The sequence below is a fragment of the Lutra lutra genome, chromosome 14, assembly GCF_902655055.1.
Source record: "Lutra lutra chromosome 14, mLutLut1.2, whole genome shotgun sequence".
Classification (NCBI taxonomy): Eukaryota; Metazoa; Chordata; class Mammalia; order Carnivora; family Mustelidae; genus Lutra; species Lutra lutra.
The window spans coordinates 7,835,660-7,860,036 of record NC_062291.1 but is presented as its reverse complement, the minus strand read 5'-3'; the positions used below and the strand labels follow the sequence as shown (position 1 = coordinate 7,860,036).

Below are 24,377 nucleotides of genomic sequence, written 5' to 3'. Positions count from 1 at the left end.
GAGAAGATCCTGAAAGCAGCCCGGGAAAAGAAGTCTGTAACGTACAATGGTAAAAATATTAGATTGGCAGCAGACTTATCCACAGAGACCTGGCAGGCCAGAAAGAGCTGGCATGATATATTCAGAGTACTGAATGAGAAAAACATGCAGCCAAGAATACTATATCCAGCTAGGCTATCATTGAAAATAGAAGGAGAGATTAAAAGCTTCCAGGACAAACAAAAACTGAAAGAATTTGCAAACACCAAACCAGCTCTACAGGAAATATTGAAAGGGGTCCTCTAAGCAAAGAGAGAGCCTAAAAGTAGTAGATCAGAAAGAAACAGAGACAATATACAATAACAGTCACCTTACAGGCAATACAATGGCACTAAATTCATATCTCTCAATAGTTACCCTGAATGTTAATGGGCTAAATGCCCCAATCAAAAGACACAGGGTATCAGAATGGATAAAAAAAACAAAAACCATCTATATGTTGCCTACAAGAAACTCATCTTAAACCCGAAGACAACTCCAGTTTTAAAGTGAGGGGGTGGAAAAGAATTTACCATGCTAATGGACATCAGAAGAAAGCAGGAGTAGCAATCCTTATATCAGATCAATTAGATTTTAAGCCAAAGATTATAATAAGAGATGAGGAAGGACACTATATCATACTCAAAGGAACTGTCCAACAAGAAGATCTAACAATTTTAAATATCTATGCCCCTAACGTGGGAGCAGCCAACTATATAAACCAATTAATAACAAAATCAAAGAAACACATTGACAAGAATACAATAATAGTAGGGGACTTTAACACTCCCCTCACTGAAATGGGCAGATCATCCAAGCAAAAGATCAACAAGGAAATCAAGGCCTTAAATGACACACTGGACCAGATGGACATCACAGATATATTCAGAACATTTCATCCCAAAGCAACAGAATACACATTCCTCTCTAGTGCACATGGAACATTCTCCAGAATAGATCACATTCTTGGTCCCAAATCAAGTCTCAACGGGTATCAAAAGATTGGGATCATTTCCTGCATATTTTAAGACCACAATGCTCTAAAGCTAGAACTCAATAACAAGAGGAAATTTGGAAAGAACCCAAATACATGGAGACTAAACAGCATCCTTCTAAAAATGAATGGGTCAATCAGGAAATTAAAGAATTGAAAATATTTATGGAAACAAATGATAATGAAAACACAACGGTTCAGAATCTGTGGGACACAACAAAGGCAGTCCTGAGAGGAAAATATGTAGCGGTACAAGCCTTTCTCAAGAAACAAGAAAGATCTCAGGTACACAACCTAACCCTACACCTAAAGGAGCTGGAGAAAGAACAAGAAAGAAACCCTAAACCCAGCAGGAGAAGAGAAACCATAAAGATCAGAGCAGAAATCAATGAAATAGAAACCAAAAAAACAATAGAAGAAATCAACAAAACTAGGAGCTGGTTCTTTGAAAGAATTAATAAGATTGATAAACCCTGGCCAGACTTATCAAAAAGAAAAGAGAAAGGACCCAAATAATTAAAATCATGAATGAAAGAGGAGAGATCACAACGAACACCAAAGAAATACAGACAATTATAAGAACACACTATGAGCAACTCTACGCCAACAAATTTGACAATCTGGAAGAAATGGATGCATTCCTAGAGACATATAAACTACCACAACTGAACCAGGAAGAAATAGAAAGCCTGAACAGACCCATAACCAGTAAGGAGATTGAAACAGTCATCAAAAATCTCCAAACAAACAAAAGCCCAGGGCTAGACGGCTTCCCGGGGGAATTCTTCCAAACATTCAAAGAAGAACTAATTCCTATTCTCCTGAAACTGTTCCAAAAAATAGAAATAGAATGAAAACTTCCAAACTTATTTTATGAGGCCAGCATCACCTTGATCCCAAAACCAGACAAAGATCCCATCAAAAAAGAGAACTACAGACCAATATCCTTGATGAACACAGATGCAAAAATTCTCGCCGAAATACTAGCCAATAGGATTCAACAGTACATTAAAAGGATTATTCGACACGACCAAGTGGGATTTATTCCAGGGCTGCAAGGTTGGCTCAACATCCGCAAATCAGTCAATGTGATACAACACATTAATAAAAGAAAGAACAAGAATCATATGATACTCTCCATAGATGCTGAAAAAGCATTTGACAAAGTACAGCATCCCTTCCTGATCAAAACTCTTCAAAGTGTAGGGATAGACGGCACATACCTCAATTTTATCAAAGCCATCTATGAAAAACCCACCGCAAATATCATTCTCGATGGAGAAAAACTGAAAGCTTTTCCGCTAAGGTCAGGCACACGGCAGGGATGTCCGTTATCACCACTGCTATTCAACATAGTACTAGAAATCCTAGCCTCAGCAATCAGACAACAAAAGGAAATTAAAGACATCCAAATCGGCAAAGAAGAAGTCAAACTATCACTCTTCACAGATGATATGATACTATATGTGGAAAACCCAAAAGACTCCACTCCAAAACTGCTAGAACTTGTACAGGAATTCAGTAAAGTGTCAGGATATAAAATCAATGCACAGAAATCAGTTGCATTTCTCTACACCAACAACAAGACAGAAGAAAGAGAAATTAAGGAGTCCATCCCATTTACAATTGCACCCAAAACTATAAGATACCTAGGAATAAACCTAACCAAAGAGACTAAGAATCTATACACAGAAAACTATAAAGTACTCATGAAAGAAATTGAGGAAGACACAAAGAAATGGAAAAATGTTCCATGCTCCTGGATTGGAAGAATAAATATTGTGAAAATGTCTATGCTACCTAAAGCAATCTACACATTTAATGCAATTCCTATAAAAGTACCATCCATTTTTTTCCAAGAAATGGAACAAATAATCCTAAAATTCATATGGAACCAGAAAAGACCTCGAATAGCCAAAGGAATATTGAAAAAGAAAGCCAAAGTGGGTGGCAATACAATTCCGGACTTCAAGCTCTATTACAAAGCTGTCATCATCAAGACAGCATGGTACTGGCACAAAAACAGACACATAGATCAATGGAACAGAATAGAGAGCCCAGAAATAGACCCTGAACTCTATGGCCAACTCATCTTCGACAAAGCAGGAAAGAATGTCCAATGGAAAAAAGACAGCCTCTTCAATAAATGGTGTTGGGAAAATTGGACAGCCACATGCAGAAAAATGAAATTGGATCATTTCCTTACACCACACACGAAAATAGACTCAAAATGGATGAAGGATCTCAATGTGAGAAAGGAATCCATCAAAATCCTCGAGGAGAACACAGGCAGCAACCTCTTCAACGTCAGCCACAGCAACATCTTCCTAGGAACATCACCAAAGGCAAGGGAAGCAAGGGCAAAAATGAACTATTGGGATTTTATCAAGATCAAAAGCTTTTGCACAGCAAAGGAAACAGTTAACAAAACCAAAAGACAACTGACATAATGGGAGAAGATATTTGCAAATGATATATCAGATAAAGGGCTAGTGTCCAAAATCTATAAAGAACTTAGCAAACTCAACACCCATAGAACAAGTAATCCAATCAAGAAATGGGCAGAGGACATGAACAGACATTTCTGCAAAGAAGACATCCAGATGGCCAACAGACACATGAAAAAGTGCTCCATATCACTTGGTATCTGGGAAATACAAATCAAAACCACCATGAGATATCACCTCACACCAGTCAGAATGGCTAAAATTAACAAGTCAGGAAAGGACAGATGCTGGCGAGGATGAGGGGAAAGGGGAACCCTCCTACACTGTTGGTGGGAATGCAAGCTGGTGCAACCACTCTGGAAAACAGCATGGAGGTTCCTCAAAATGTTGAAAATAGAACTACCCTATGACCCAGCAATTGCACTGCTGGGTATTTACCCTAAAGATACAAACGGAGTGATCCGAAGGGGCATGTGCCCCCGAATGTTTATAGCAGCAATGTCTACAATAGCCAAACTATGGAAAGAACCTAGATGTCCATCCACAGATGAATGGATAAAGAAGATGTGGTATATATACACAATGGAATATTATGCAGCCATCAAAAGATATGAAATCTTGCCATTTGTGACGACGTGGATTGAACTAGAGGGTATCATGCTTAGGGAAATAAGTCAATCGGAGAAAGACAACTATCATATGATCTCCCTGATATGAGGGAGAGGAGATGCAACATGGGGGGGTGGAGGGGGTAGGAGAAGAATAAATGTAACAAGATGGGATTGGGAGGGAGACAAACCATAAGTGACTCTTAATCTCACAAAACAAACTGAGGGTTGATGGGGGGAGGGGGGTTGGGAGAGGGGGGATGGGGTTATGGATTTGGGGAGGGTATGTGCTATGGTGAGTGCTGTGAAGTGTGTAAACCTGGCGATTCACAGACCTGTACCCCTGGGGATAAAAATATATGTTTATTAAAAAAATAAATAAATAAAAAAAAGGAAAAAAAAATTCCAAGTTGCTGAAGAGGAAGAGGACTGACATGGCTCAGAAGGGCCCTGCACCTGGCTGAATGCTCTGTTGTCCCTGGTTCAAATTCTTACCATCTTTTAAACCAGGACTCTGAATGTTCATTTTGCACAGGCCCCTCAAATAATGAAAGTGCTCAGAAAGGTATAACACACTATGTGTTGGCTGATCAATGTTCCCCAAACATGTGTACAACCTAATCCCTAAAACCTGTGAGTTTGTTACCCTATATGGCAAAAAGGACTTTGCAGATGTGATTAAGAATTTTGGGGTCTGGTGCCCACCTACCTCCCCAATAAACAAGCTCTGTCTCCTGAAAAATTTAAAAAAAAATTTTTTTTTTTGAGGTGGGTAGATTATCCTGGATTATCTGGGTGGGCCCTGTGTAATCACAGTGGTCTTTATGAGAGGGAGGCAGTAGAGTCAGGGTCAGCAAGAGAAAGAAAGTGACAGTGAAAGCCGAGGGAATGAAGATGTGACAGTGTGGTGTACAGTTATGAGCTGTAAGGAACGCAGGTAGCTTCTAGAAACTGGGAAAGGAAAGGAAACTTATTGTCCCCTAAAGCCTTTAGGAGATGCAGCCCTGCTTCTCTAATTCGGACTTTTGATTTTCAGAACTCTAAGATAATGTCTTGTTTACACTACTAAATGTGTGGTCGTTTGTTACAGAAGCACTGGGAGTCTAATACACACCGCATACGTGTAAGCCGGTGTATTGCTAGTTTTCTAGAAATCAAGGCTATTAATAAAACGAATAGCAGCTGTCGTTGAACTTCCTTTGTGCTGGCGCCATCCTAAGCCCTTTACATACAGTCTAATGCAATCCTAAAACAGGGTTTGGGTCGGGGATTATTCACGACGAATAGACAGAGGCTCATGGAGGTTAAGGGACCTCAGTCCTTCTGAAGCCCTGTGAGAAATGGATGTTTCGGAGGCGGGGGCGGAGCCAGGCCACAGCCCTCCCAGTTCCTCAGAGCACTCGTCCCCACCCCACAGGTTATGATCAACTCCAGGGCTCATCCCCTTCTTCCGCGCGCGGTCCGCTCCGCAGGGAGTGGGAGCAGACCGAGAAGGGGACCGCGTCCAGGCCTGCGGCTGTGAAGTCGAAGAGGAGCCGGGGCCGCCTCCCCGAGTGGCCGGTGCTTAGCGGGGCCCCTTGGGCGCCTGAGGCCGCGGCCGCCGCAGGAGACGCAGAACGCGCCCCGGCTCGCAGTGGAAGGCCCCGCGGGCACGTCCAGGAGTCCTCGGGCTGTGCGGCGTCGGGGACCGGCCACCCAGGCCTGACCCCCGGCCGGGATTCCAGGAGGCACCACCGAGGAGGGGTTGGCGCGGCGGCCGGCCGAGGGGGGCGGAGCCCCTCCCGCAGCGCCTCTTGTTTTGGAGGCTCGCGTGGTCCTGTCCCACTGGCCGCCGTGGGGGAGGCGGAGCGGCCTCCCCCAGCTCAAGGGCTACCCCCGCCGCCGGCCCTGCCCCCCAGCAGGAGGTGGGCCCGCGGCGGCGCAGGGACCACAACTGTCACAAGGCCCCGCTCTGGGCGGGGGCGTGGCCGGGTCGAAGGGGAAGCCGGGGGCGGGGCAGCCTGGGAGATGAAGTGGGGGCACCCGGGTCTCAGGCCTCACTCGCAGCTACCCGGAGCCGGGAAGGGCGTCCCCTGCGTCCGCACGGCGCGGACCTCTGACCCTGGAGCCTCTCAGCCGCCGGGAGCCGTCCCCTTGGGTCGTCGCCCGGGCCGCCCGCCGTTCCCCGGCTCCGAAGGGCCCGGCCGGCCGCGCTGTGGGGAGAGGTCAGCATGAGCCGGGGACCCGGCGGTCCGGCGCCGGGCGGGGGCGGCCGCAGTGTAGCTGCTGGTCACCCTGAGCTTCCTCCCGCGCCTCGTCGAGGCCCAGGTGAGGCGAGGGCCGGCGGGGCGGGGCCGCTGGGCCGGACGCGGTGCTGGCGGCGACCGGGCCGCGGCGGGGGCGCGGGCAGGGCCGGGCTGGACCCGCAGGAGCTTTGGGAACCGCGCGGGCGGGGGCCGTGACCCGAAGCGCCGCGTCCGGGGGCGCCTGCGAGATGCCCGCGGTGACTGCCGGGCGGCGACGCTCGTGGAGGCGGCGGCAGGATGAGGGCGGCGGTGACCGTTCCCGGAGGCGTTTCCGCTTCTCTTTCTGGTTCGTGGGGCGGCGGGGCGTGTGCGGGAGACCGGGCGGGAGTGGGGACGCCGTCCGCTGTGTGGGGAGGGACGCGCGGACTGGGGGAGCTCGACCCTCACCGGGGGTTCCCCGCATCCCGCAGGAGTGCCGCGGGCGGGGAGGGACGCCAGACCCCGCGTCCTGGAGCTCTTGGGCTGGAGAGCCCCCTGCTTCGCCCCGGCTCTGCCGTCCCTCGTTCTCGGGGCGGCCGAGTTCTCGCCGGCTGAGCGGGTCCGCGGGGTCCGGGTGGCCTGAGGGGCAAGCTCGCGGACACTGCGGGTGGGTGGCGGTTGACGTGGGGAGAGTGGGCCGGCCCGGGGGGCGCCTCGTGACACCTGCAGGACAGAGTGCGCTGGAGGTCGAGGGTGTGGGAAGCCAGAGCCTTTCGCCCGGATAACCCGTTCGCTGCTTTCCTGCAGCAGTAGGTGCTGCTGTGCTCGGTCGCCCCTGCTGCGAGGCGGCGGAGCCACTGGGAGGGCAGGTGTCTCCGTGGCTGGAGGGCGAGGGAGATGCTGTTTGAAGCGGTTGGTGCTCCCTGCTGAGCACGGCTGAAGCCTTGAGTGCAACCATGTAAACGTGCTTTTCTGTCTTTGTTTACACACTTTCCTCCTGGCGTTATGGTGTCGTGCACTAAATCCCAGAAAGCATGAACATTTTATTTGTGTGGGTATTATTTAAATGAATGATTTGGTAAAAATCAAAGGGGCAGACTTTTGGCTTCGTTATTGGTGAGCGTGTTAAAAATGCAGATTCTCTGGCCCCGTTCCCACCTGTGCTGATTTAGTGGCTCTGGATGGGACTCAGCGATCAGCAATTTTAAACAGGCCTTGTTTGTAAGGAACTGCAACGCAGTTATCCTCTGAACTACCTTGTGAGCCCTGCTTAGATAACACTGAACGAATGGAAATCTGGAAATCTTCTAAAAAGTAAATTTTTCAAATTGTCTTTAGCAAAATTATCTTCTAGCGGTGATAGTTTTGGGGTATACATTTAGATGTCTTTCTAAAAGGAGACTTTTCTCATTTTTTTGTTTTTATAGCCTATGTTAATTGTATACTTTGTCATCAATCTGGAACTTCACTTTAGGTTTTTCTCATCTACTAATTACATGTGTTACTGTTTTATAATGCACGTTTACTTTTATTATATCCAAATGAATATGTATCATTTTATCATGTCCAAATGAATACATATAGTTCAAAAATTAAAGATTTGTGCATATTCAAAGGAACATTTTGTGAAACCGTCCTCAAAAGTGGATACATTTGGTTTTTGTTTCCGGTGGTATTTTCTAATACAGTGTTGGAGCATATCATAGTATTTAATCTCCAACGTGTTTCAATATATATTATCTCATTTTATTGGATCTGTCTCCCAGAAGTGGGGCTGGTTTACTGGTAAAAGCAAATATTCATTTCCTCTGGAAGAATTTATTTTCAACCCAGGCCCTAAAGAATTCTTGAAGATACAGTGTTAAGGAGAATAAGCAGCTAATAGCCCAAATCACCAAACACTAGGCACCATGAATGAGGTATTAGAAATATAGACTATGGAAAAAGACCTGTGATTTCTAGAGCTGCAATTAAAAACTCAATGGGTGGATTAGATAGCTGATTATATCCACCAGAAGAAAGGATTACTGAATCATGCTACCATTTTATGTCTTTTTCTACTTAATCCTCCAACACTTCCCCTTTTCTTACCTTCGTATTTCACTAACAAAATTGGAGTAATCAGTGTAATCCATATGTGTTTACCTATTAGTTTTTGAATCCACATGTCATGACTTCCAATGGATTATCATAGATGAACTGTAAACTCTTATCAAAGGTCAATCCCTGTCTCTCCTGCATTAGGTCCCATTCCCTCTTTCAAGCATAGGGCTCAACAACTCTTCCCTTTCTCTCCTGGATCATGAGTTTTTCCTTCTCTGATGGACTGTTACTGTCATTCTAAAACATGGTGTTAATTGTAGTTTGCAGTTCCCTCTCAACCTGCCCAACTCTCCTGGCTCTGCTCCATTTTTCTGTTCTCTATCAAAAAAACTCATCAAAGGAATTATCCTTACTCCTTCCATGCTGGTTCTCTCTTGAACGTACTCTAGCTCCTCGGAAACTGCTCTTGGCAAGGTCCGTAGTGTCTTCCTTGTTAAAGCCAATAGTGAGTTTTTAAACCTTAGCTTTACCTATAGACAGCAGTTTTTTCCCCATGGTTCATCACTCCCCACGGTTCATCACTTACTCTCCTTGAAAGACTTATTTTCTCTGGGCTTCCAGGATCCTCTCCTTTTCTGATTTTGTCTTGTCTTTCAGGCTAGTCTTTCTGGTATCCTTTGCACAGTTCTACCCAGCAGGTAGAACAGTGCAAGGCTTATGTGAGGTAGATTCTCAAATATGTTGAATGAATGAATGAATGAATGGAAAATAAAAGCATGAATTATTCAGAAGGAAGCTCAGCGAGAGAATGGGTTAATAAATGTTAAAGAGAGCTTAAGAGACACAGTCTAATATAATATGTCAGGTTGGATTTCCAGAAGAATGTACCAGAATAGTGAAAAAGTATTGAATCCTGCATGCTAATATGAAAAAGACAACCCAGTAGAAAAATGAAAACCAGGTATTTCACAAAAGAAATGCACATGTCTTATGGAACATAAAACATTCTACTTCATCAGTACAAAAATCAGATACTCTTTCCTGCTTACTATATTGGTAAAAATTTTTAAAATATCAAATAATTGTGGTGCCCGGGTGGCTCAGTTGGTTAAGCAGCTGCCTTTGGCTCAGGTCTTGATCCTGTGGTCCTGGGATGGAGCCCCACATCAGGCTCCCTGCTCAGCGGAGAGCCTGCTTCTCCCTCTCCCTCTGCCTGCCACTCTACTTGTGCTCTCTCTCTCTGTGTCAAATAATAAATAAAATCTATAACAAACAAATCTATAATAAATAAAATAAAATAAAATAAGATCTTTTAAAGATTTTATTTATTTGACAGAGATCACAAGTAGGCAGAGGGGGGGGGCAAGGTGTAGCAGGCACCCTGCTGAGCAGAGACCCAGATGCGGGGCTCAGATCCCAGGACCCTGAGATATTGACCTGAACTGAAGGCAGAGGCTTAACCCACTGAGCCACCCAGGTGCCCCAAATAAAATCTTTTTTTAAAAATATCAAATAATGGTAAAGATAGGATTTAGCAGTAACTTCTATCTGCTGTTGGTAGGATTGGGAAGTGGTATACCTATTTTGGAAATGAGCTATAGTAATTTCACTTGTAAGCATATAAGCTGGAGAAACTCTTATAAATATACATAGGGAGTTAAAGAAAAAAGTGTTTGTGTAGCATTGTTCTTTAACTTAATCAGGGAACAACCTAAATATGGATTGCATTAGTTTCCTGTTGCTGCTCTAACAAATTACCACAAATTTAGTGGCTTAAAATAATACAAATTTATGATCATGTAATGCTGTAGGCCAGAAGTCTGAAAATGGGTCTTACAGGGATAAAATAAAGGTATCAACAAAGCTGCATTTCTCCTGGAGGCTCTGGGGGAGAATCACCATTCCTTCCCTTTTCCTGGCTTTTAGAGGCTGCCTGTGTCCTTTTCCTTTGTCTTAAAAGCCAGTAATGTAGCACTTTCCAGTCCGACTCTGACACTGTCTTCCTCTTACAAGGACCTTATTATTGAGTCTGCTTAAATAATCCAGTATTAACTATTATGTCAAGATCTTAATCGCATATGCAGAGTCACTTTTGCCATGTACTGTAACATATTCACTGGCTTCTGGAATTATGGCATGGATATCTTGGGGGGCCATTATCCTGCCAACCTTACAGGTCAACAATAGAATAAATACACTGTGATATTTTCATATATTACAACATTTACAGCAGGGAAAATGAATGACCATAAAACTCATTATGGTGGGTAGCTGTCAAAATATTAGCAAAAGAAGCATGTCATTAATATTAAAGTTCAAAAACAAAAAGAACCCTCTGTATTGTTTAGGGATATATCCTATGTGATGAAATTGCAAGGAAAAGTAATTAACAGAAATAAGTTATTCTACCTCCAGGGGGAGGGAGATGGCTATAATTAGAAAGGGACTTAAAAGATAATAGCCGTATTCTATTTCTATTTTTTTAAAGATTATTTATTTTAGAAAGAGAAGGGGTGGAGGGTGGGAAGAGCGGGAGAGCAGGTTCCCTGCTGATCAGGGAACCTGCAGGGACAGCCTGAGGCTCCATCCCAGTACCCTGAGATCATGACCTGAGCTGAAACCAAGAGTCAGATGCTCAGCCAAGAGGCACTCAGGCACCTCTCTATTTCTGTTTTTAAAAAATTGGTGATATGCAGACTTTTGTCTTAGTATTTAAGAGTTAGAAATAAGTACGTGATAATTTTGTATACCTTACCCCAGCCTCTGCCACAATTAAAATATTTTTTTAAGAAAATATGGTGGTTTACTAAAAAGGAACAATTTAAGAAATATTTGTAAGAAATTGCAGTCACTGGATAAAGTATTTTTAAAACCTAGAAAGTTGTCAGTTGGTATTTCTACTCCCCCCCCCCCACTCTCCACAATTACTTAGAATTTGAAGTTTTACAAATAGTAAGCTAGAGAAATGGAATAAAATTTAATAGAGTTAGTGACAGGATCTTAGTAACTAGGATAGTAAAGCATCTGGCATTCTAGAGCCAAAATTGTTGTGAACGATCCTTTGTTCTTTAAAGATAATATACCTTGGACTCTTTGTGTTGTAGGGAGTTTGGGGACACATTTGCATTCCTAGTGGGAAAATATGAGAAAGAAACAACTGGGAATTTCTGGTTTCCATTTTCTGATCATCTGTGCATAGATTCCTCTAATGGATCACACGAATGATCTTTAACAACCTGGGTCCCTCGCCCCCCCTTTTTTTCTTTTTCTAATTTTAATCGAGGTAAGTGCAGGTTCCATGCAGTTATAAGAAATAATACAAAGAAATGCCACGTACACTGTATCTAGTTTCACTCACTGGTACCATTTGACAAACATACAGTGCGGTATTATCACCAGGACATTGACACTGATGCACCTGCTGATCTTATTCAGATCCCTCCTAGTCTCCCTCGTGTCTGTACCTATTCTGTCCACCGCCGTAGTTAAGATGCCAAACAATTTCATCACCACAAGGATCCTTCCTCTTGACCTTTTTAAAATAATTTAATTTTTTTTAGAGAGGGATTGGAGAGGGACAGAGGAGGGAGAGAGAGAATCTCAAGCAGACTGCCCACTGAGCATGGGCCCATTGCGAGTCTCAGTCCAATGACCCTGAGATCATGACCTGAGCTGAAACCAAGAGTCAAAAGCTCAACCGACTGAGCCACTCAGGCACCTCTCTTCTTGCCCTTTTATAACCACTCTCCCTCCTTTCTACCCCTCTCCCTGACTCCAGTTCCTCTCCCTACTCCAGTCCTTAAGCCCTGGTAACCAATAAACTTTTCTCCATTTAAAAAATGTCTTAGGGGCACCTGGGTGGCTCAGTGGGTTAAGCCTCTGCCTTTGGCTCAGGTCATGATCTCAGGGTCCTGGGATCGAGTCCCGCATCAGGCTCTCTGCTCAGCGGGGAGCCTGCTTCCTCCTCTCTCTCTCTGTCTCTCTGCCTACTTGTGATCTCTGTCAAATAAATAAACAAAATCTTAAAAAAAAGTGGTATAAATGAAATCACATAATATGTAACATTTTGAGGTTGACTTTTTTTCACTCAGCCTGATTCCCTGAAGATTCATCTGAGATGTGGATGTCAGGGAGTCCCATTTTTTAAATTTAGCTGAAGAATGTTTTATGGAAATTTTGGATTCTGAACTCATTTTGTAAATATCATTTTCTGTTCAATTAATGTATACTTTGAGTAGTGGATAAAGCATGTATTTTTAAGTGTGATTATTTGGGACTAAGTCTCATTTTTACTTTGGAAAAATTATTTTAACTATGCTAAGCCTTAATTTTCTTATGTGTAAAATGAGGATAATAATACCTATTTCATAGAATATTTAAAGAATAAATGAGGTAACATGTAATGTTCTTAGCATTATGCCTATCACATAAGTGTTCCATAAATGGCAGTAGAAAAGATAGATGGGGTTACTACAGCAGTATTATGACAGTCTGTGACTTTTAGGTTAGTCTTGGAAGAAATTGCTTTAGCATTCCTACTACACTTGGATTTTATGTATGTTTGGGGAAGGGGAGGAACATTCAATATATTTCTCTAGCCACTAAACAATAATGCTTAGTTCTTCAGAATAGGTGTATCTAATCCTTCTATTGTTCTTTACGTAATTGGCCATAGTAAAAAGTAAATGATTGTCTTAATGTAATGTATCTTTTTTTAAAGGATTTTATTTGAGAGAGGAAAGGAATGAATGGGCGAGTGGCAGAGGGAGAGGGAAAAACAGGCTCCCTTTTGAGCAGGGCTCTTGATCCCAGGACCTTGGGATCTCTACCAGAGCTGAAGGCAGAGGCTTAACCGGCTTAAAACAACTTAATCGACTTAACCAACTGAGCCACCAAGGCACTCCTTTAATGTTATGTATCTTAAAAAAGACTAGTTACCTCAAATGAATAAACTATCTTTTTACACAATAGTACAGATTTGCTAAGGTTGAAATATCTATAATTTACATATTTTAAATTTTATATGTATATATTCCCCACCCCCAGGTAACCGGAGTCTTGGATGATTGCCTGTGCGATATCGATAGGATCGATAACTTTAACACCTTCAAAATCTTCCCCAAAATAAAAAAATTGCAAGAGCGAGACTACTTCCGTTATTACAAGGTAAAGTTATAATTTTTGATTACATTAGTAGCAAAAAGTTTTACATAGCTCTCTACAGATGTGACTTTTATGACCCTTTTGAAAACCCATTTTGACTTCTCAAAACACTCTGTGTTTTTTGTAATCATTGGAATATATTAAGTATTGTAGTGAAACCTGATCGTCTTTTTGAACACTAAGAACCTGAACCCTCATTCTGGGTTTGGGAAATTCCTCATCTTTCAGTTTTGGGACAAAGACTACTTCCACAGAAGCTGAAAGTGCCACAGACTTATCTGTCAGCTTTCGTTGTAATTTAGGCTCCACCATCTAGACCCCTCCCCAGGCTCTGTGTTGTGCTGGTGGCCCCTGTCCTGGGTTAGTGCTGTTCGCAGTGTAAGTGCCACAGCAGCACATGGTTCCGGGGGAGCTCACTGGAAGGACTGAGGGCACAAGCAGAACAGCTTTCGTAGTAATACTGCGGAGTTGATTCTTAAATTGAGCGCTCTGCTCTAGACCTTTACAGAATAACCAATGCTAGTTTAAAGGTAGCAACAATAAGCAATATTCAAAAGCAGTATTTTAAATCGAAGAACAATATTTTAAAAGCTGCTGTTATGCTTTGTTTTGCTTTTGCTCTCAGTATTCAATTGAGTTTATAATTTCTTTGATATTCATTTTTAGTTTATTTTAAAAATTGAGCATGATTTTCTTTTTATCCTGATTCTATATAACTATCATAGTCTTTAAATATTTCTGAGGATAAAAAAGAAATTAGAGCAGGAACTAATAGCCATTATTTTTATGTCACCACCAAAATTTTGGCACCATTAGCCATTGCCCCCCCCCCTTTTTTTGAAGGTGACAAAAAAATTTTATTAGGTCGTATGCCTAGCAGGCAATTCAATAGCCATTTCCCTTGTTTTTGCAACACTCTATATCAAATTTTTGGACGAAATTCCTCCCTAATTTCTGGAAAAACACTTACACAGGTGTCTAATTGGTCTAATTGACCAAAAGAGGGAAAGACACTTTGGTTAACAATCGTATTTGCATAAATATAAGGGGGAGTGATTGTTTCTCAAAGGAACGTTAGGGGTTACAGGAGGAGGAAAAATGGAATTTGTGGGGCGCCTGGGTGGCTCAGAGGGTTAAGCCTCTGCCTTCGGCTCGGGTCATGATCTCAGGGTCTTGGGATTGAGCCCCGCATCGGGCTCCCTGCCCCGCATCGGGCTCCCTGCTCAGCAGGGAGCCTGCTTCCTCCTCTCTCTCTGCCTGCCTCTCTGCCTACTTGTGATCTCTGTCTGTCAAATAAATAAATAAAATCTTAAAAAAAAAAGGAAGTTGGATAGGCAAACATAACAGTGTTCTAAGAAAACGTTCTAATCAATTTGATGAAATTGTTTCATATGTAATGGAAATATCCACTTACTTCCCAAGGGAGGGTAATGCAGTGATCTAGTTAATGCATTTGTCTCCAAGTCAAGGATATTCTGGTGATGATTATTCCTTTCTCTAGTTCTGCCAACCTGCAAATTAAACAAAAAGGACATGTAACCACCGCCAGTATACTTTCCATACACTAGGGTGAGAAAAAGAAAGCAAAGAGAATAGGTTAATTTTAAGCATGTGCAAACATACTTATGATTGAGCAAGGATACCTCAGTGGAAGCCAGTCTACCCCTGTCAGCTGCTTAGTTGGCTGCTGAGTTGGTATTTACAGTTTCTTATACTGTCTATTCCATTTCTTTATTCACCGAATATTTATTGAATAATTACTTTGCAGTAGGCGCTCTTTTTTTAAGAGTTTTCCTATTTTTATTATTATTATTTTTAAAGATTTTGTTTGTATGTCAGAGAGAAAGAGAGCACAAGCAGGAGAAGTGGCAGGCAGAGGGAGAAGCAGGTTCCCGCTGAGCAGAAAGCCTGATGCGGAGCTTGATCCCAGGACCCTGGGATCATGACCTGAGCTGAAGGCAGACGCTTAGCTGACTGAGCCACCCAGGCGTCCCGCAGTAGGTGCTATTCTAAGTGCTGTGGATACAATAGTGAATAACACAAAGACTCTGACTTCATGAAGCTTTTATCCAGATTAGGAAGGCAAACAATAAACAGTGAAATATAATTTCATATGGTTATTAAGGTTAATGCTATGGAGAAGAATCAAGTAGGAGACAGAATAAATTAATGGGGTGGGGAAGTTAGGTAGCTTTACTTTTAAAGAAGATGATCAGGAAAGGAAGGTATTCGTGCTGTGCCATTTGAGTAAAGACCTACATAACATGAAAGCCATGAGAAGATACGGAGAGAGAACATTCCAGGGAAGGAGAGTAGAGCTACAGGTATAAACGTCTTGAGTGCAGGCATAAAGGTTGAGTGTGTTTGAGGAATAAGTTCAGCCTGGCTGGAGCAAGGTGAGTGAGATATGGAGAGTTGGAAAGTAAGAGCCAGATGAGAAAATCTTATGTAAGGATGTTGAATTTTAGTGTAAGTGTAATAAGCTTTTGGGGGGACTTGTACAAGACAGACTCTCAGGGTGTGAGATAGGAAATAGAGAACCATGTAGGTTTTTGCATGAGACCCGATGGAAAGTGATAGAGGTTGGACTAGGGCGGTAGAGTTGGAAGAGGTGAAAAGTAAGCAAACGAACATCGTATATAAGAGGTAACACCGGGACGCCGGGGTGGCTCAGTTGGTTAAGCAGCTGCCTTCAGCTCAGGTCATGATCCCAGCGTCCTGGGATCGAGTCCCGCATCGGGCTCCTTGCTCATCAGGGAGCCTGCTTCTCCCTCTGCCTCTGCCTGCCATTCTGTCTGCCTGTGCTTGCTCTCTCTCCCTCTCTCTCTCTCACAAATAAATAAATAAAATCTTTAAAAATAAATAAATAAATAAATAAACTGAGTGGAATGAAAAGTCGGGGGAGGACTGGAGAGAATGCTTTGAGGCAGCCGGGTGCTATGTTATGTGGTTATTGTACTAATCCAGGTAAGACAGAATGGTGATAGCTGTAGAAATGATGAGAAGTGGTCAGATTCTGGACAGATTTTGAAGAGTAAGCTGACAGGATTTGCTGAAGGATTTGATGTTGGGCATGGAAAAAGACAGGAGCTATAAAAGACAAAAGATTGGGAAGTAGAGGCCTCTGCTCCAGCAGCAGCCTAGAGAGCAACAGGGAGCACATCGCTCAGCTTTCCCTACATGTTGCCACCTTTGAGGAGCCTCCGCCTCCTCTGCTGCACCCTCGGCTTCCTCCTCTCCAGGCTACGGTTAACCCATACACCCACTGGGCTCCACAGTGGCGACCCCAGCATCATGATGAGTGATGATGAACCAGGTGGTGACCTAGACTTATTCTGTATACTTCATCATTATGCTGAGGATTTGGAATAGGTGTTTATTCCTCATGGAATTATGGACAGGACTGAGCAGCTTACTCAAGATGTGATGAAGACATGGGATGCCGTCACATCGTAGCCCTCTGTGTGCTCAAGGGAGGCTATAAATTCTTTGCTGACCTGCAGGATTGTATCAAAGCACTGAACAGAAATTGTGATGGATCCATTCCCGTTACTGTAGATTTCATCAGACTGAAGAGCTACTGTAATGACCAGTCAACAAAAAACATCAAAGTAAATGATGGAGATGATCTCTCAACCTTTTTTTTTTTTTAAGATTTTATTTATTTATTTGTTAGAGAGAGTGAGACCGAGAAAGAAAGAAATCAAGCAGGTAGAGTGGCTGACAGAGGCAGAGAGAGAAACAGGCTCCTGGCTGAGCAAGGAACCCGACACCGGACTCGATCCCAGGATCCTGGAATCATGACCTGAGCCAAAGGCAGTGGATTAACCGACCGAGCCACCCAGGCGTCCTGATCTCTCAACTTTGACTGGAAAGAATGTCTTGATTATTGAGGATAAACTGACACTGGCAAAACAATGCAAACCTTGCTTTCGTTGGTCAAGGAGCATAATCCAAAGATGGCCAAGGTCGGAAGCTTGCTGGTGAAGAGGACCCCTTGAAGTGTTGGCTATAAATCAGACTTTGTTGGATTTGAAATCCAGACAAGTTTATTGTAGGATATGCCCTTGACTATAATGAATACTTCAGGGATTTGAATCATGTTTGTGTCATTAGTGAAACTGGAAAAGGAAAGTACAAAGCCTAAGATGAGAGTTCATGTTGAGTTTGGAAGCACCTGGAGTCCCGTTGAAATTATCAGTAGAATGTTCTAGGTCTGTGGCCATCTGCTTAGTAGAGCTTTATTGCATGTATCCTCTCCGAATTTTATCCACTTTGTATTTTAGAAATGTCCGTTGCTGCATTCCTGAAGTCTTTATTCGTAGTACGAGCCTATAGACTGTCTGTTCCTCTTTGTGTGGAGTGTTGTTTGACTTGTGAATGAAAAATAATCTCTTAAACCACACCAGTGTTGAATGAAAATATTGAAATTGTATCTGTAAGAAACATTTAAAGAGAAGATATATTAGTTTTTTAATTGGTGTTTTAATTTTTATATATTCAAGAAAGAACAGAAGTGATTGAATATTGTTAACTATATACCACTGTGTGTTTAGAAGAGTAAGGAACAGTGAGTTTTTGTATCAGAGACAGCATCTACAGTATTATTCTGTTGGGTAAACGATATGTCTTGGAATTATTTTACTGTTTCAGTAGAATTAGCTGTTTTCTCGTGTTTAGTCAGATGATTTCCAGGGAATCTGTGTCAACAGTTCCTTTTAAATACAAATCAATAAATTCCAAAAAACGTTAAAAAAAAAGATTTGGAACTAGAAGACTAGGAGTTGCCGTTTACTGAACTGGGGATACTTGCAGGAGGAACAAGTTTGACGGAAAATTTTAGTTCAGTCTTGGACTTGCTACATTTGAGCTGCCTATGAGACATCAGTTGGAGATGTCGAGCAGGTAGTTGGATTCACAAGTCTCAATTTCAGGGGAGAGATAAAATGTGGGAGTCATGTGTGAATATATGGCATTTTAAAACCATATGACATTACCCAGGGAAGAATATAACTAGAGAAGTTATCCAGGGATTGGGACTTAAGTCACTATAGAATTTTAAGGTAAAGTGCCTTTTTATATTCTTTGCTGTTGTTTCTCCCTGGTGAAACAACATTGGCGTTGGCGTGGGGTGTGGACGTGGGATAGTATGTACTTCTAAAATACTATGAATTTGGGGGCGGCTCAGTGGCTCAGTGGATTAAGCCTCTGCTTTCAGCTCAGGTCATGGTCTCGGGTCCTGGGATCGAGCCGCACATCGGTCTCTCTGCTCAGCAGGGAGCCTGCTTCCCCCTCTCTCTCTGCCTGCCTCTCTGCCTGCTTGTGATCTCTCTCTCTGTGTCAAATAAATTTAAAAAAATAGATTATTTGTAGGCATTCCTCACACAATCTGAACATAATTCTTTGGCTATATGTATTGTTAGGGCTTGTCTTTTAATTTTGCTTATAGATATTTTGTTGAACAGAGTTATTTTTAAATTTTTAAATCCAAGTATAACAGAAACATAATAAAGTATACAACTGTTAAGCATAAAGGTGAGTTTAATTTTACAAAGTGAACCCAGCTCTGCAACAACCATCCAAAACAATGTACTTGCTGCCCTGAAGATTGCTGTGTGTACTTTTCTGGTCACTATCACTGTCCAAAGTTAACCGTGATTTTGAATTACAGTAGCAGAAGTTAATTTTGCCTATTTATATAAAATAATATGGAATGTATTTTTTGTGTCTGGCTTATTTTATTAAGTATCCTGTCGTGAGAGTCATTCATGTTCTTGAACTTAGTAGTAGCATTTAATTCTTTTTTTCATTGGTTTCCATGGTTAAAACTGCACCAAAATGTTCCCATCCTATCATTGATAGTTGGAGTTTTCCACTTAGCAGCCAGTCCAAAAAATATAGTGGCGGACATTTGGTGGTTGCATTTGGTATGCAAATCTATATAGAATATACCTAGAGGTGGAATTAAGTAATACTGCCAAGTGGTTTTCCAAAATGACTCCTAAAATACATTGCTACTGGTAGTGTATGAGAGTTCCTCATTCCACAACTTCTCCAGCAGTTGGTACTATAACTTTTTTTTTTTTAAGATTTTATTTATTTATTTGACAGACAGATCACAAGTAGGCAGAAAGTCAGGCAGAGAGAGAGGAAGGGGAAGCAGGCTCCCTGCCGAGCAGAGAGCCCGATGCGGGGCTCGATCCCGGGACCCTGGGATCACGACCTGAGCCGAAGGCTTTAGCCCACTGAGCCACCCAGGCGCCCCAGTACTATAACTTTTAAACAGCCTTACTGAAATTTAATTGACATGCAGTATACTGTACCTATTTAAATATGCCACTTGATGTTTTGACAAGTGTGTACACATGAAAATCAGTTTAAACAAGTTTAAACAAGATAGTTATTTTGTCTACCACCCTGAAAGGTTTTCTCCTGCTCTTTGGAAATCTCTCTGGCCCTGCATTGCCCACTTCGAAGGCCACTGCTTTTAACCCAGCATCATCTTGACAGGAAGTCCCTGGTAAAGACTAGGAAGTTGTGGCATAAGTAGCTTGTCATCTGTCTTCAAACTGACTTTTAGAAAAGCTGGACTACTTCCCTTCAACCCACCTATACAAGCCCGACCGAGCCAGCTCTGTTCGCATTAGATTAGCCTTCCCCATCTTTTCTGCTGCCGTGGCTTTCAGGCAGGGTTTAGGATGAAATGATCAGCAAAGCATCATCACATAAGAATCCTCAAGGATAAAAGTTCCTCTAAATCGTATTGTTAACAAGAAAATAGGAATTTATGTCACAATTGCTTTGTTCTTGACTATTTTCAAAGAGAAGACTTCTCTAATTAAGTAACATAACTATAGTTACCATCTGAGCCGTAACTAAAACTTGCCTTCTTGTTTTATCGCATCCTGTATTCCAGCTGAGTCACCTATGATACAAGTATTTCCATGAACTTGTATTATTAAGTTCATTGAATATTCCCATAGGAGGAAAAAAAAATCCCACTGTGAATTAAATCGGCAACGTTTATTGATAGCGGATTTTGTGCAGCCAGGCTTATGTGGACTTCTAGTGGTTATGTCACGTAACGGTTTCTCAGATACAAAATAAATTCTTGGCTATGATAGTAACATATTTAGGAACTAAGTGATTTGTACTTGGTACACAAATAATTTTTTTACCTTGTTTTTTTTTCCTGTTGTGTAGCAAATAAAGAAGAAGGTAATAGCTCTCTTATAGATGCTGCTGTTATGTTTTTAAGACAGAGATGGTCTGAATATAGGTTAAAGTGAATATAGGTCAGAGTTTACTTGAATGACTGTAGTTGTTCCAAGATCTCCAAGTAGAGATCTTGATCTTCTATTTTATTAAATATGAGGTAGTATGGAAAGTGAATGATATGCCATGATTAAAGTGACATTGGTGTTACCAGTGAATACCACGTAGGAAGGGAGATCCTAGAAATGCAGTTTTTGGTATTTTTGTCCTATAAATACAGAAGCAGTTTAAGTTAAAGGAATTATGAATGTAAGCTTAATTCCTACTTTAGAAAAAAATGATTGCTGCTATTTCTAAGTCAGTCGAAAAGGCTAGGTTGACTTTTGTATTTTACTATATGTCCTATATTTTTGTCAATTAATTTTCTAGTGAAAATTATTACTGAAATAGGGCTCACAGTTTTAGTAGAGTTAAATAGAAATACTTCATGGAAGTTAATATCTATATTTTTCATGTAACTTGTTTATCATTCCTTCAGGTAACCACTAATTGAATTTATGAAACTATCTAAATTAAAGACATGATCTCAGATTATGTTTTTAATTATATAAGGTACAGTGTAACATTTTCCATTCCCAATTTAAATCTTTTTTTTTTTTTATTCCCTCTTTCTCCTAGTAATCAAAGCAAAGAAGCGTTCATTGACTGGGCAAGATATAATGATTCACAGGATCACTTTTGTGAACTTGATGGTAATAAACTATTGTCATGAAGTTATTTTAACCTTAATCCTTTTATAAGAAATGGAAATCAGTGAAAACATAATCAGTTATACCTTGAATACACTGGGTATTGCTGAGTGGATCTTATTATTCGTACTGGCATTTATTGAGAGCTTATGTTCTGGCCGTGTGCTGAGTGCCTTAAGTACATTATTGCTAATCTTTTAGTTACCTTCATAACTGTGTATTATTTCATGTCTGGGGAAACTGAGTCTCAAGAAGACTAACTTGCCCAGGATCACACAGTAACAAGAGGCTGAGACAGGATTCAATCCCAGATCTGACTGGATCCCATACCTATATTTTTCCCATCATGACACATTATCTCCTATGGACCTCTATTTCAAGCCACTTAGTTTAGGTCTATGAACAGATAAACAAGATCACACTGGAATTTTCTGGAGGTCCCAACAAACATAAAGACACCTTGCAATTTTGGGGAGGACTCTACTTTGACTTCCCCACAAGCCTTTTCCCAAGAGTCCCCTGGAATAGTGTGAAGAGAGGGCATTGTTCAGCAGTAACTACCATGATTCTTACTTCAGAAGGTAATTGAAGGGACTCAAAAATTTTGCTCTAAGGAGAATATTCCCAAGAATTGTGCCGAGTAAACTTAAATCATTCACTTGGTCTCTCTTCACTTTTTACCTTGATATCATAGGTGGTGGAGAAGATTTTGGGGTTCAGGCATGCATGGCTGGAGGCAGCAGGAGTTCCTCAAAACTTGGAAGGCACTCAAGTAGTCATAGAGCTTCCTAGAGGGTTTTAGGGGATCCATCTGTAGAATTGTGCTCGTCCTCCAGTCTGCAGTGCGGCAAGTTAAGAGTGAGCTGCTACAATAGCACAGCAGATTGAGAGGTTGCCAGGAGGTGCAATGATATCACCATGGCTTCTAGGGTTTCAGCAAGGACATTTTTTGTTTTTCAAAGATTTTATTTATGAATGTATGTATGTATCTATCGAATGTGAGCAGCCGGGAGGGGCAAAGGGAGAGGGAAAGTAAGAACTCAAGCAGTCTCCGGGCTGAGCATGGAGCCTGACTCAGGGCTTGATCTAACCACCCAAAGATCATGACCTGAGCCTCAATCAGGAGTCACACTTTCAGGCGCCTGGGTGGCTCAGTGGGTTAAAGCCTCTGCCTTCACCTCAGGCCATGATCCCAGGTTTCTAGGATCGAGCCCCGCATTGGGCTCTCTGCTCAACATCGGGCTCTCTGCTCAACGGGGAGCCTGCTTCTTCCTCTCTTTCTCTCTGCCTGCCTTTCTTCCTACTTGTGATCTCTGTCTGTCAAATAAATAAATAAAATCTTTAAAAATAAATTTTTTTAAGAGTCACACACTCAACCAACTGAGCTGCCTAGGCAATCCCAGCAAGGATTTTTTTTTTTTTTTTTTTTTTTTTTAAGATTTTCTTTAGTTGACAGAGAGGGCACAGCAGGGGGAGCAGCAGAGGGAGAAAGAGAAGCAGACCCCCACCCCCCTCCCACACCCAGGTGAGCAGGGAGCCTGTCACAGGACAGACCTGGGATCATGACCTAAGCCGAAGGTAGATGCCTAACCAACTGAGGCACCCAGGAACTGCCCCTGCCGCCAGAAGAATACTTTTAAGAGATCTGAAAAAAAATTTCTTTGGGTATCTGGATAGAATAATGGGAAATTAATAAAATACTCCTGTTACGATATTTAGAATTGGCAAATGTTTCATCAAAGCAAGCTGTTGTACCTAGGTTAAGGATTGACATCACTGCTTACCCTTTAATTTGTTCTCCGGTTGTCATTCTAATTATGCTTAGTGTTCAACACGCACAGTCCCTTCTTGCCAGCTTATCATTTTACCTATTTTTTGATTAAAATAAAAAATGTTTAGTGCTTAATTAACAGAATTTTGAATTAAAAACCATTTCTGTGAATATTTCTTATAGTAAATAATGTCAGTATATATTTCTTTTATAGGTATTTAACAAAAAATGCTACTCCATTCCAGAGATCACTTGGTATGAGCAATGATGTACTCAGTCACCTCTCATCAATATAGTGTTAACTAATTTTTTAACATTAGCTTCTTATATTATAAAAATGGAAGAGATGTCCTACAAGAATTTAGGATTTCATAATTTAAAAATTAGTAATTTCTATATTATGTGTAGTCCTGAAACCTATAAACCATTTTACTGGTTGGATTACCACTACTTCTCTGGGTGGTCATGTTTGTATATGTCCCGATGATTTATATATACAATTTTTAAAAACACTTCAGAGTGGGACGCCTGGGTGGCTCAGTTGGTTAAGCAGCTGCCTTCGGCTCAGGTCATGATCCCAGCGTCCTGGGATCGAGTCCCACATCGGGCTCCTTGCTTGGCAGGGAGCCTGCTTGTCACTCTGCCTCTGCCTGCCACTCTGTCTGCCTGTGCTCGCTCTCGCTTCTCTCTCTATGACAAATAAATAAATAAAATCTTTAAAAAAAAAACACTTCAGAGTAGCTTTAGAGTCATCGTCTAGTTATTTCAGTTATGTAAAACCTTTTGATTAAAACAATCTAAAGAATATTCACCCCAGTTTATTGGAATATATATCTATACCCCTGTTCTCCGTTTTGTTTTTGTTCTGTCTTTATTTGAAGAGAAGATGACCCTTATAGATCAAATAGTAGATTTTTTTTAAAGATTTTATTTATTTATTTGACAGAGAGATCACAAGTAGGCAGAGAGGCAGGCAGAGAGAGAGGAGGAAGCAGGCTCCCTGCCGAGCAGAGCCACCCAGGCGCCCCCAAATAGTAGATTTTTAAATAATTTAACAGTTTAAGGTAAGCTCCTCTCCCTACTCCTGTTTTGTTGTTGTTGTCGTCGCTGTTGTCTCTATGCGTGGCCTCTTCTGCTTTGGGTTTCTGCTCAAATGTCACCTTAT

At 41.9% G+C, this 24,377-nt stretch overlaps 1 protein-coding gene, 1 long non-coding RNA gene and 1 pseudogene across 2 annotated transcripts; 2 read left to right on the top strand and 1 right to left on the bottom strand.

The window, feature by feature from the left end:
- Positions 1–6,336: 6,336 nt before the first annotated feature.
- On the bottom strand, positions 6,337–7,229 carry LOC125085049 (nascent polypeptide-associated complex subunit alpha, muscle-specific form-like). The gene is made up of 2 exons (XM_047703174.1): positions 6,740–7,229; positions 6,337–6,695 (listed from the first exon to the last, which is right to left on the bottom strand). The coding sequence occupies exons 1-2, from the start codon at positions 7,227–7,229 to the stop codon at positions 6,337–6,339; spliced, it is 849 nt and encodes a 282-aa protein (XP_047559130.1).
- Positions 7,230–16,657: 9,428 nt separating this feature from the next.
- LOC125085048 (hypoxanthine-guanine phosphoribosyltransferase-like) lies at positions 16,658–17,642 on the top strand (annotated as a pseudogene).
- Positions 17,643–21,374: 3,732 nt separating this feature from the next.
- LOC125084698 (uncharacterized) lies at positions 21,375–24,129 on the top strand. Its single transcript, XR_007122675.1, has 3 exons — positions 21,375–21,444; positions 23,427–23,467; positions 24,094–24,129. It is a non-coding gene; the product is annotated as an uncharacterized LOC125084698 (long non-coding RNA).
- The last annotated feature ends 248 nt before the right edge of the window (positions 24,130–24,377 follow it).